At 36.1% G+C, this 13,510-nt stretch overlaps 2 protein-coding genes across 2 annotated transcripts in view; both read left to right on the top strand.

Moving 5' to 3' along the window:
• The first annotated feature begins 487 nt into the window (after positions 1 to 487).
• LOC130083044 (androgen-dependent TFPI-regulating protein) lies at positions 488 to 3,145 on the top strand. The gene is made up of 6 exons (XM_056248004.1): positions 488 to 1,070; positions 1,146 to 1,277; positions 2,020 to 2,121; positions 2,252 to 2,367; positions 2,532 to 2,683; positions 2,803 to 3,145. The coding sequence occupies exons 1-6, from the start codon at positions 906 to 908 to the stop codon at positions 2,832 to 2,834; spliced, it is 699 nt and encodes a 232-aa protein (XP_056103979.1). The 5' UTR covers positions 488 to 905; the 3' UTR covers positions 2,835 to 3,145.
• Positions 3,146 to 9,440: 6,295 nt separating this feature from the next.
• The window catches only part of btaf1 (BTAF1 RNA polymerase II, B-TFIID transcription factor-associated), a 33,468-nt gene continuing 29,398 nt past the window's right edge, over positions 9,441 to 13,510 (top strand). Inside the window, exons 1-2 of the mRNA XM_056248227.1 lie at positions 9,441 to 9,781; positions 11,724 to 11,847. Coding sequence (XP_056104202.1) covers positions 9,768 to 9,781; positions 11,724 to 11,847 — 138 coding nt within the window. The 5' untranslated portion in view covers positions 9,441 to 9,767. The remainder of the gene's footprint in view (positions 9,782 to 11,723; positions 11,848 to 13,510) is intronic.

Below are 13,510 nucleotides of genomic sequence, written 5' to 3'. Positions count from 1 at the left end.
ACATGATAATAAAATAAAACTAGGACACAAGACATGTTCTTCAAATATCATAATGCCCTTTTGTGTTTTGTGTCCTCTATTCGGCAGAAACGGTAAGGGATTTATCACACAGACAGAAAAATATGTTTATTAATCTTCTGATGAAAGGAAAATGAACACAATGTTTTTTGTTTTAATGTGTAATCATTCCCCTTTAATACTATTATAGTAGGCTATTTTCAGTAGGAACAAACAGATAGTTGACCCAAAAGTCATAATTTACTTGCTCTCATGTCATTCCAAACCTGTATGACTTTCTTTCCTCTATGAAACACAAAAGAAGATGCCTCTCTTTTTATCTCTCTTTTGCTTTTGCCCATGCAATTTTATTAGTCAGCAGCGGCCAGAGTTGTTTTATTCCACTATTCCTTCAAGTCAAATAATATGCCAGTGAAGGAGAATATAGACCATAGTACATCATGGAAAAAAACTTTGTGTTGAATATCACTTTTGCTTTGAGTTTTGGAGTGGGCTTACTTAACTTTGTGACATCACTGATCTATAATTAGCTTCTTAGGCCGTTTGAGTCATTCTCCAAAATATGTGAGCCATGCAGTTAAGCTTAAATTCGACTTTACAAAACCAAATAACAGAGCATACTTTTTTAGCCCATGATAATTGTACTTTGGGTGAAAGAAAAAAAAAAGTGTTATGTCACCAGAAAAACACAGAGCCCTTTGTGAAGATTTGCACTTTTATAACACCATGTCAAAATAGCTTGTCAGTTTAGGCTAATCTCTCAATATAAGCTTTTCTTCTCATAAATCTGAATTAGTTCCCCAGGCTTTTCCTAGTCTTTTGCAGCTCATATAACAGTAGAGAACTCGGTTGACGGTGATGAAATTTGTATTTCAGCAACACACTATATGACTGCAGACATGACTGGCATTTTGAAGAAATTTTACCACATTGTTGCTTTCAGCTGGTATGCCTTTGTTATTCAGTCTATTTATGCAAAAGGTGATTCAGAACTGCCACCTGGGATCTTTGTCTATGGCGGACCCTGGAAATACCTAACATTTTTAAACCTGGTAAGTTTACTTTACATCAACATTTTGGACAGTACTGGAGGTTGCTTGTAAATGTGGTTAACGTTCATTTCTCAGGTCTTACAGATGGTGTTTTTTGGAATGGCATCTGTGAATGACCTTCAGCCTGTGGGGAAGGGCTCAAAAATATCATTTCTCTGCCTCTGCAAGGATTTGCTCTTTTCCGTCTTTGTGTTTCCAGTGGGAATGGTGAGTGTGACTTTTGGAAACTTTTTAACGTGCTGTTGTATGAGAACTGAACTGAGCTGGACAATGACATTTTTTTAAATCTTTTTTTTGCAGAACTGCTTTAGATGTAATGAACTAATTTAATAATTGATTATCTTTACAACGGAACTGAATCAACACTGAACTGACTGTTGCTAATGCATAATTGTCCTGTTATTACTGTAAAGCTGCTTTGAAACAATCTGTATTGCGCTATATATATTGCCTAAATAAAGGTGATTCGACTTGACCTATAGAAAACAGGCAAACGATGTCATAGAACAAAACTGACGTTCTATATAGTATGTGGTCTTTTATTTGATGTGCTTCACTTGGTGAGAGTGAGTTGTGCTCAGTCATCTAGAGTTTTTATAGTGCTGCAATTTAATATTTGTGATTGTCAGGACCATTCTATTTTTTCTTCAGATTTAAAACAATATATAGACCAAACCATAAATGATAGCTAGCTAGCTAGCTAGCTAGCTAGCTAGCTAGATAGATAGATAGATAGATAGATAGATAGATAGATAGATAGATAGATAGATAGATAGATAGATAGATAGATAGATAGATAGATAGTGAATGTGCACCATCTACTGGTGATTAATGTTAAATGCCTTAAAGCTTTAAGTATTAAATAATCACATTACAAGTGAATCATTACAAAATCTGTGTGCCTTAATTGTTTTGTTATTTTTAATGGGTTTTTAATGTTTGTCTTAAGTTTGTAGTTCTGCTGTTTTGGCTGATTTTTGCCTATGACCGACAGCTAGTCTATCCAGCTTCAATTGACAGCTTCTTCCCTCAATGGTTGAATCATTCTATGGTTTGTTCTCTATTCCTTCGGGTTAACTTTTTAAAATATATGTCAATTCAATAATCTGAATTCACAACTAAATAGATCTTTGGATCAATGAACTGTCTAATACTAGTCACTTTGTATGTTTGATTTTCAGCACACTCTTGTTCTCCCAATCTTGTTTGGTGAGATCCTGTTGGAGCCACATATCTACCCGAAAACTAGAAATGGTTTAGCAGCTTTGGGATTTGTTGGTCTCGCTTACTTGGGATGGTGAGAATGTCTTGTGTTTGTTTTAGGGATATACTGATGATTTGAAAACAGATTATGTTGGTGACTCCGCTAGAAATGAAACTTGATTTGCTCATGGTTTAGACACAAGATTAATATATATATATATATATATATATATATATATATATATATTTCTTTTTCAGGATTGTTTGGGTGTATCTAACAGTGGGAATCTGGGTTTACCCTATACTGGGGCTGTTCAGCAGCTCAGGATTGACCGTCTTCTTCTTTCATAACATGCTTGTTGTGTCGTTGCTGTTCTTACTGGGGCAAACTCTGAACAATAAAGTTTGGGGTAAGAAAAGAGTTTTATTTTCATTATAGATTTTCATCTATTGGAATATTTGTGAGCAATATTGATGCTAAATACTTCACCAATACCAATATACCTAATAGTCACTTTTACTCTCACAGGGAAAGAACTTCCAAAACGTACAAGAACATGATGAGTCAGAAGGAAGTGTTTATCAAAACTAAAACATGACACTTGATTCCTTATAAACTTGTTCCTTGTTTCAGGCCTATGAATCTCTGGTATGAACCAGCTCCAAGTGGTTTGAATGATGTCTGCAGTTGCATTATCAGTTTTGTATATTTTATGACCATTCATTTTCTGCTAATGCAAATTTGACACTATAGTGTGCATCTGTGATATATGTCATACACATCTCTGGGAACTTGCCACTGGTAAAAATAATAAAGCTGGTGTCATAATCAAACATTTATGGAGCAAGTTATTTAAAATCAAAAACTGTGTGAAAATCTTTGTTGCAACTTTCAGAACAATTTGCAAAAATACAGCTCAACATGACTTTGTATAGCTTTATATCTAAACTAAATCTGTTTTTCATTCTAAACTAATTTTGGGTGACAATGGCAAATATGTTCTGGACATTTCACATAAGAATATTTTTAAAGGGATAGTTCAACCAAAAATGAAAATTCTGTCACCACTTGCTCACCCTCATGTTGTTCCAATCCTGTATGAATTTCTTTCTCTTGAACAAAAAAGAAGATATTTTGAAGAATATTGGTAATCAAACAGTTGACAGGCGACATTTTTTTCCGGGACGGCCACTTATTTAAAATTGGAATTTCTCTGAAATAAAAAATCTTTGTAGACTTTTGGGATATTGTAAGTACACAACTGCAGGAAATATATCACACTGTGCAAGTGATTTTTGTATATTTTATTACAAAATTCTTACATATTGTACCTTTAACTAAAAAAAGTTGGTTTAGGGTTTACCCTTTAATGAAATGTATTTTGAAAATATTTTGCATAACTGTAACTAAAACAGGTATGCAACATTTATTTTTATTCAGTTTGCACATTTTCGAGTTGTGAAAAAATAATCAAAAAATGTATTTCTGGTTAAACCGTATACCTGAAAAGGTAGATTTTTGCTATGTTATTGCACTACATGCATGTTCAACATGTTGACCTCCAGTGTGAGGTAGTAATTTATTTTTATTCAGTTTGCACATTTTCGAGTTGTGAAAAAATAATATAAAAATGTATTTCTGATTAAACCGTATACCTGAAAAGGTCACAGTTATGTGATTTTGAAATATGTGACAAAGCAAATAAAATGCAAAAACTATTACTTCTGAAAAAGTTTTTATTTTATTTATCTTCCAAGAAAAGTTATAATTTTGAAAATGTTGTGGAATTGAAAATAAACAGAAAAAACAGTTATTTAGCAAGAAAACTGACAAAAATTTGTTTTTATCCAAATGAGAAATAAAAGCCCAATGTGACATATATGTAACATTAAAAATTTATCATAAACGCCCAATGTGACACATATGTAACATTACAGATCTTTGGCAAGGAGTGGTTGTAATTAAAAAACAATGGCAGAAACATGTTCTAAGTGGTCCATTTAGTCTGTTTTATATGCCCCATAATTTTCCTATAAGGGGAAATTGGTCCGGGTTCTTATGGGTTAAAGAAATAGTTCAACCAAATGACCAAAAAACCACTTGCTCACCCTCATGTTGTTCAAATCCTGTATGAATTTCTTTCTCTTGAACAAAAAAGAAGATATTTCGAAGAATATTGGTAATCAAACAGTGGACGGTAGCCATTAACTTCCATAGTATGGAAAAAATACCATTAAGTCAATGCATGGGTTGTCAACTGTCAGGTTACCAGCATTCTTTACAAATCTTCTTTCGTGTTCCACAGAACTCAAACAGGCTTGGAACAACACGAGGGTGAAACAAATGTTCTGTCCCTTTAATGCTTGCAGATCGTCCAAGTATTATTGATACATATTGATAATCCATAATGCCGTAATTCTCTAAAGAGAATGTTTGTTCTTTTTAGGCCAATTCACACTGCACTGACAGACAGACGCAGAACAACGTCGACAGTCACCAGATTACAGCACGTCACTTCTCAGACATTCTAATCAACATGTATAATGGGGGTGGTGATGGCGCAGTGGATAAGACACATGCCTTTGGTGTGAGAGGCCCGGGTTCGAATCCACTGTGAGACACCAATGTGTCCCTGAGCCGACACTTAACCCCTTGTTGCTCCAGAGGCGTGCGACCTCTGACATATTGTAAGTCAGCTAAATGAATAAAAATGTAAAAATGTTCAATCGGCCAAAACCAGCTCTGACAGACAGCAAAAGACTGCGACGGGTAACACTGATCCGACCAAACCTGTCTGTCGGTGCGCTGTGAATTGGCCTTTTCTACACTCTTAAAAATAACGATTCTTTATTGGCACTGATGGTTCCATGAAGTACCTTTCCATTCCACAAAAGGTTCTTTATAGTGACTTTACTGTGAAAACCTGCTTTCGAAACATTTATTTTAGTGTAAATCCTCTTCTTTTTTTCAAAGGCCATTCCACCGGAGTCTTTCAGAACAGATGATCCAGACATTTCGGACATCATCAGGAGATGACAACAATTTGTGCCGTGTTACACGTTTCCTTGAACCAAAGTAAAAGAGAACCACCACTCTCAGGTTTTCCCTGTCAGGGTTAAAGATGAGGAAGAGAGCCTTTTATAATTGTCTGGGTGACACTTCCTCTCTCAGGTTGAACTTCCTCTCAGATCTCTGTATTCTTTTATATGGTGCAGAGTGTTTGGATCTGCGTCCACCAGCCCGACAGAGAGGAGCTTTATGATGAGGTGAAGTTCCCGGTCATTCATTTTCTGCAGGAAAACAATCAGATATTAGCATGTGCTTCTTTCAGTCAGCCATGAGAGAACAAGAGCTGTATTCTCACATGTATAGCCATCTACCTTGTTTTTGTAAAGCAAGTTTTTTTCTTGGGAGGCATGTTTCTGTGTTGGAGATAATACAGTCAATAAACATGCAAGACTGCGTTCAAAGAGCCTTAGGACAAAACATCATCATTAAAATGATCTCCACTGCATCTACATTAAGATATGTGTCCCTGCTTGTTCTAAAATAATTGTATACTGTATGCTTTAATGCAAAAAAACTCTTCTCGAACCATACAAAAAAACTCAAACACATAACACAAGCAGGCAGCATTATTATTCATGTTAACTCTCCACCTGATTTTGTCATTCTCTGACTTGTTCTGCACTGCCTTCTCCCAACAATAGATATAATAGCTAGATAATCCCATGTATAAATTGTTGCTGACTTTTAAATCCAGATTAACCGGTCATGAGAGCATACTTAAACACTTCCTCTTACCTGACTCAGACCATGTGACATGCACTTGATGATACCAATAAGCCCCAGAACAATCTGTGGATAGAAACATTTGAATATTAATAGACATTAAAAATGAGAAAAAGATATGTTTGCAAAAATATTAGAATTAAAAACTGCATACATAAAAGAGAAACAATACATATGAAACAATACAAATGATCTCAGCAATTTTTTATACATTTGCATATATATAAATATGTGTGTGTGTGTGTGTGTGTGTGTGTGTGCATGTGTAGCTGAGATGTACTCTCCATTTATATATCCCATTATGGTTTTATTGTGTCAAATATTTATCCAAAAGATATTACAAAAATATAATACTAGAATTTTAGCTTTAAGGAAAAAATATAAATAATTTTGGATGGTTTTTAACGCGCAAGAGCACTCTAAAAATGCTGGGTTGTTTCAACCAAACTTTGGGTCAAATATGGACAAACCTAACCATTGGGTTACATTTTTAAATTACATTTTTAACCCAACATTTGGGTTTGTCCATATTTGACCCAAAGCTGGGTTAAAACAACCCAGTATTTTTTAGAGTCAGACAATAAGCATTCATGCACCCTTTATTGACCCCAAATCTAATATAGCCTTTGTCACTGATAGTTTTGCACATACAGTATACTAAACACAAGACACAAGCTTTAAAAACATAAAACAGGTAAACTTACCCCCACAATGTACAACATGATTGCTTCTGTGTGTTCCTCTTGCGTGTGTGTTTGTCTCTGATCAGGACTGTGATTTAAATGAAACCGAGAGATCATCATGTGAACCCAACCAGATGTACAGGTCTAACAGCATGTGTTAAACTCCAAAGTGACAAAGCCAGACAATCATGTGTTTTCCCCACACACGACAGCTGGAAACACACACTGACGCACAGGTCTGTCACAATTCTGGACTACTGACGTTACTTTAAGAGTAAAAATAAGACCCCAGTGTTTTTCTTTTCATTAGTAAAGGGTTAATCAGAAGTAATGGCACATGTGAAGTGTCATTTCTGTAGTTTTACATTCATGTGACCAAAAAGAGATGACGCGCAACATTATACCTCAAGCTTCACATATCATTCAACAAACAACCTTTTCATTAAAGACGTTGTTTCATTATTCAAGTTCTTGATGATACACTGCATACTTTAAAGCACTAATATAGTTTTTTTTTTCAAAAAAAAAAAAAAATCAGCCTGACTAATATTTTTTTTCTATATCAGTCTCTAAAAAACTTTGATCAATAAGTTATGACAACATGTTTTTACAATTTTCTACTTTTTTAAATACAAGATTCAACTCAGTTTTAAGTCAGTTTAATGTAATTTAAGTTGAAATTACTTAAACATCCAAGCTGATACTTAAAAAACACTGTCTTAGACACTTTGGTGTAGTGAATAATCACAAAATTCAGAGCAAACAAACAAATAAATATATATATTTTAATCTAGATTCTATTTTGAGCAGCTGACTGAAATATTCCTGTTTTTCTTTTTCTTTTTTTACTTACAGGTTGTAGCAGTTTACCCATGAATCATTTTTTTTCAGAGGGAAAATGAAAGATAACTAAATTCAATGAGACTGAACATCTGAGCATGAATGTGTGATAAATGAACTGTTCCCATACAGAAAGCAAAACAACAACAACAACAAACAAACAAACAAACAAACAAACAAACAAAAACAGTGCAGTTGTCATTATTTTGGTCTTGATAATGATACAGATGGAAATATAGACCAATAAAACCAGAATCTACCTCAAGGAACAGCTTTTCTTCAGAAGATTGGCTGGTGTTAAACTGGAAAAGTGCCTTAAGTCAATGCACACTTACACACACACACACACACACACACACACACACACACAAAAGGAATGTTGCCATGACGACAGAGCATTTGGATTAAAACAATTTGGAGCATATACTAAATTCATTTTAGGAAACTGATAAGAAGCCTTTGGTGAATAAATGTAGAACCAGCAACAATTAAAAAGGAAGTACACTGAGGCAAATGAGATAAAAGATGATTTACATAATAGAATAGTGCACTGATGAAAAAGGCACATTTATTTTTCATATGTCTCAATCAATAATCTGAAAGTAAAAATCTCCAACACTGGCGATCCGAAGCACCCATGGGCTTATTTCAATGTGACGTGAAGCTAATAATTAAGCATTCATCTTCATGCATTTTAAGTCAGGGTATGAAGCAAAGTTTTTCAGTATTGAATTTTATATCAAATATATTTTTGGCATCAATCCTTCATGGTTCTCAGTGCTGCTTGTTGTAGAATATATAGCATAATAGTCTTTAAAATACTATAATGAGGCCAGTCATCACCCATTGTATCAATATTGTACCAGTTTACGGCTTCATGAGATGTTGGATTGTTGCAAGTCGTCAGTTTCCCTGTGCAGCAAGTGTAGTTCCTTACATAAAACGTTGATTTTTAAAAGCATAAACTAAATATATTGTATGTCTCAGTCTCAGTGAATCTTCAATCATCATACTAATTCACTAGCTAAATGAACATACTCTGGGTCACCGCGAGAGGGAGGCAAAACACACATAGAAACCAACCAGCATCAACCAGAAGAATTACGACACAAAACCGCTCAACAGACACAGGCTACACTCGATAGATATCCGACATCAAATGTATATCCAATGAGCTAATGGCTGTGTTTTATGCTTAATAATAAAGAGCGAGAGAACATTTAAATGTTTTTTTGTTGTTGCAATATTTAGATAACTTAACATTAAGTGAATAAGGTATTAAGAAATTTATTATGAATAATTGCAACAATTTTCACATTCATCAAAGCCAAGAAAGTTTCTAAATTATATTTCTCAGGGGGAAAATAATCACAGGTATATACGGGGAAATATAATTCTCATTTTCTTAAGCAATAAATAAATATATATATATAATTAGTTCTATATACGAACATTTGTGATATGAGTGATTCTAAAAGAGATGTTCTTTTTCACAAGTGATCAGAGTAGTCAACGAGTCGTAAAACATATTTAAGTCGATGTTTGTCTTTGCACGTGCAAGTGAATTTTTCCATAAAGTAATTTTTTATCATACTACTAAGTCAGTGTTAACAGATCAAGTGTCATTTATTGAAATTATTTTATTAAATGTCTCAAATATGAATTTAGAATAATTACAGGTACAAAAAGAACTTAAAAAATATTTCTACTGAAAAGGAGATTAAAAATTCGTGTTTCCGGAGCATATTTTTTTTTTCCTTGTCCTGTGTGCTTCCTTTTGAAAAGTGCGCTGTGATTGGTCAGCTGGAGCCCATGTAACCAATCACAGCGCGCCTACCATGGACGAAGGAATAAATGCAAGATGGCTCCTCATATAAAACCAGCAGCCTGGCTTCCCTTTTGTGACCAACAAAATTATTTTCCCCCGTTTATTCGATTGAAATACCGTTTTCGGGGTAGTGCGGAGGGCTAAATCAATCTGTACGCTGGCGTAGGTGTTATTCAGCGTCTTCGGGCGCTGTGGGAAATATTTAATAAGCGAGCATACCGATTTTGAGGCAGTGTGCGAGAGATCGGGCCTGTCCGCGCACGCGACGGTCAGCAGCAGCGCGAGCCCGAACCTGATCCCGAACCCGAACCGCGCGCCGGGATCCCAGCCCGGGCACCCGAACAGCTCATATGGCTGTTTCAAGGTGAGTTAGGGGATTATGGTTGATCTGCAGCTGGCAAATGTGTCTACAGTTGAATATTCTAATTCTTAATACTTAAGGTATATAATATATTCATTATAGATATAACGGTCAATATTTTTTTAATAAGTGACGTTAAAGGTTATTCCTCACAGCCACTGGAGAAGCAATTTAACCTCCCGCACGAACACGTCAATATGTGACCTGTCAAATTGTGTTATCTCATGCAGTATATCATATATTGGTAGTGTTTTGTGTTCTATTTCATATGCGTTATGAATCCAACTTAAATAGTTTGTGGTCTGCCAAAATGATTTTACTTTATCCTGGTAAATCTTCGGCTAATGTGTAAATCCACGGGTGATTAGTGGACTAACCCCACGCAGTGTCATCCCTCTCCGGGTTGGGCACTGTCAGTGAGGTAAAGACATAGTTCACACTCACAGATTGAAGACAGCACTCGTTTCTCCTAATCCATCACTTCAGTTGATGCAGTTAATGTGTCGTTATATAACGTGTCTGACAGGATGGTGTGGGGGAAGATGCTAGGTTGTCTTTTTTTACCCTTATAGGTTATTTTTTGGTAATCATATTTTTTGACATAAAGAAATGAATTAAAATGAGTCTCACGGAAAGCTTCTATTCCTTATAGTCCGGGTCGCCCTCCCATGGGCGGCGCCACGTTTATCACGTGACCAATTATTACTAATAATAAAGTTAATACACAAATTTCATGCAATCCAGGGACTCAGGGTTATGGCCCGGGATTAGTTTTGAGTTGTCAAACCAAACCAACTCAGTCAGGCTTTGTTGGTACCATGCTAATCATCAACTGTCTCTGTCAACTCAGGCTTTGATCCTGAGTTCATGGAATTTGTGCACATGAAATTGTGACATCAGTAGCGAACAGCCAATCACATGCCTTGAAACAGAGAAACTGCGATTTTGCTTCTTGTGAGCGAGTCAGCAGCGTGATTCATTTCTCTCTTCTGACAAAAATTAAGAGATGGAAGAATATGAAGTATATAAATGCATTTGCACAGCAAGAAGAAAATATCTTGCTATATGAGTGCAAGTGAAATTTCTGAAGTTAGTTTAGATAGTTGACAATTTATAGACAGGACCTAAAACTAACTTTTTGCCACATCTGCCAATTTCTTAAGTGACTTAAAAAAAATGTACTGGCCATATATTTTTTACCAGCCATATCCCATACAGTATACATATCCCATACAGTAGGTTACAGCATCAGGGATATTGATGCTGTGCATCAATACAGCATCAGGAATATTAGGCTGCTGTCACTTTAAGACCTTCACAGATCCAATATACTGATACACATACGTTTTCATTCTCCACTGTTTACATTCACTTAAGAAATAACTGACTATGTTGACATATTTTTGTTTGAATAAGTCCTTTCAAGTGCAAGAAGATGTGAAAGAGAGCTCAATTCAGCACTTGCGTGCCCTCTGAGACGCAGATTCCTGGCCGCGCGATTCTGTAACAAGTAGGCTAAAGAATTGAGTTCCCTTTTGCATCTTCATGCGCATTAATATTTAAATTGCCAAGGCTTAAAGGGTTAATTCACTCAAAAAGGAAAAATCTGTTTTTAATTACACACCCTCATGTCGTTCCAAACCCGTAAGACCTTCGTTCATCTTTGGAACACAAATTAAGATGATTTTTGGTGAAATACGTGCTTTCTGACCCCCCCGGCCCCATGGACTTCAACGTAATTGCCACTTTCAAGGCCCTGTTAGTAAAGACGTTGTTGAAATAGTCCATGTGACTACAGTGGTTCTACCTTCATTTCATGAAGTGACGAGAATACTTTTGCAGTGATAGAAGACATTTTATATGAACAGTCTAGTGTGACCACGGCTTAAATAATCAATTTATTTATAACATTGTAGATGTTATTTTCTCGTTTTATTTTCTCCAGGTTGGAACGTCTATTTATCTTATTGGACACAGGAACGACTCCTGTTACCCGTAAAGCAGCTGCTCAGCAGCTGGGAGATGTTGTTAAGCTTCACCCACATGAGCTTAATAACCTGCTATCAAAGGTGAGTGTTTAGGATTTGTTCAGACCAACCAAAAGAAAGAAAAAAAATATATATTTTGTTTGTGGACATAGGCTCATTTAGTAGTTTGTAATTTAAACAGCAAAAAGATGCATTAAACTCATACAAAATGGTTCAGATATGCAGAAGAACATGTCTGTATTGTTGTACTAATAGCATACGTCTGTATTTGTATAGGAAGAATGTCTCCTTGCATTCCAAAATGCATGTTTGCCATCTGTCGCTCACAATGCTCTCATATGTGATGTGAAAACACTACTGTGATACGCAGTGGATAAGGCAATTATTTAGCAGATGCTTTTAAATGTAAATAATAAACAAAATACAGCAAAATTACAACAAACCATGTATGTATATATATATCATTTTGTTCTCTCTCAGTTCTCTCTTTCTATACTGACAGTGGATGCATTGTATGAGAAAGTATTTTGGCATCCTTACTATAGCAACTTTTGTAGATACTGCCTGTATCTGAACAAATGAGTTTAATTTCATCACTTGCAAAATGCTAGTGTAGAGATGAAGCTTGGGTTTGAAAAACAAATCACAATTGAGCCAAGTTTTAGACCTGCAAATCAAAACTTAAAGGTGCAGTAAAGGATTTCTAAGAAACCCTGTTTCAGACGAGACCACTTTGGCAAGTTTACTGAACACAATTTATCTTTAGCGGTATGGTTCCCAATGGGGGTTCTTGCTCCATAATTAATGACATGCGTAACTTTAGCATTAACCCCCCTATGGAACCATCGGCTTGAGCAATATACAGATGATTAAGACTGTTAATAATGTCTTTAAGCCGTGGTTTAACATGTAGATGTATCAGTGAAGTCCGGGACGTCTAGTATGCTGTAGCTTGCTATGAGGAAGGGTGTGTCTCTCATGATGATGTCCGTGACTCTAGGGCTTGGAAGCCTTGATAATCTGAAACAAAGACAACAGCCAAAAGGTGCACGGAAAAATGCTTGATGCTTATAGTGGTCAGGGTGGGTGGGATGCGACTCTTGCGAGCAGTTTAAGCATATTTCCCAGGCGGAAGTGCCGCTTATATATATCCTTCCAGTCTAATAGGAGAACGGTAGTGGTTGGAGCGATTTGACAGCTGATCGCAGCCTATGCCTACGTGGCCTGTCTGAACTGACGCTGTGCTCGATTAATATTTGAAATTGACACCCAAACAAATGCACCCCTCCCTTATTGCCCCACCCCCAAACTAACAAACATGCTATGCAACACAGGCAACCACTAACATCAGACAGCTTGCGTAAGTATGGATGAATCCGCTGTGAACAACAGCATATCTTGGTTCTGTGAATCAGCAAAACCAGTGTTACTCACATATTGAACCGAAACAAACAAAGCAACCTCTGTGTCCATTTTCAGGCCTTCCTGCTCTGTCTCTCCAGCTCTGGAGCTCTTGCTTGATTGTAACCTGTCTTTTAATTATGTTCGTCTGACCATTTCCTCTTTGGATTCACCCCCTACTGCTGCTGATTGGCTACAAGGTGTTTTGGTGCTCCGTGGATCGGTCCGATCCACTTTGTTTTTCCTCCTATTTACACAGCCAGGGCTATGTACAAACACAATATTTTATTTCACCACACACACAGAACAGACATCTAACAAATATTCACAAAATTGTTTGTTT

The sequence above is a fragment of the Rhinichthys klamathensis genome, unplaced genomic scaffold (genome assembly GCF_029890125.1).
Source record: "Rhinichthys klamathensis goyatoka isolate OS25496 unplaced genomic scaffold, OSU_Roscu_1.1 h1tg000053l_1, whole genome shotgun sequence".
Lineage (NCBI taxonomy): Eukaryota > Metazoa > Chordata > Actinopteri > Cypriniformes > Leuciscidae > Rhinichthys > Rhinichthys klamathensis.
The sequence above is the reverse complement of the archived record's forward strand: the minus strand, read 5'-3'. Positions and strand labels throughout refer to the sequence as shown.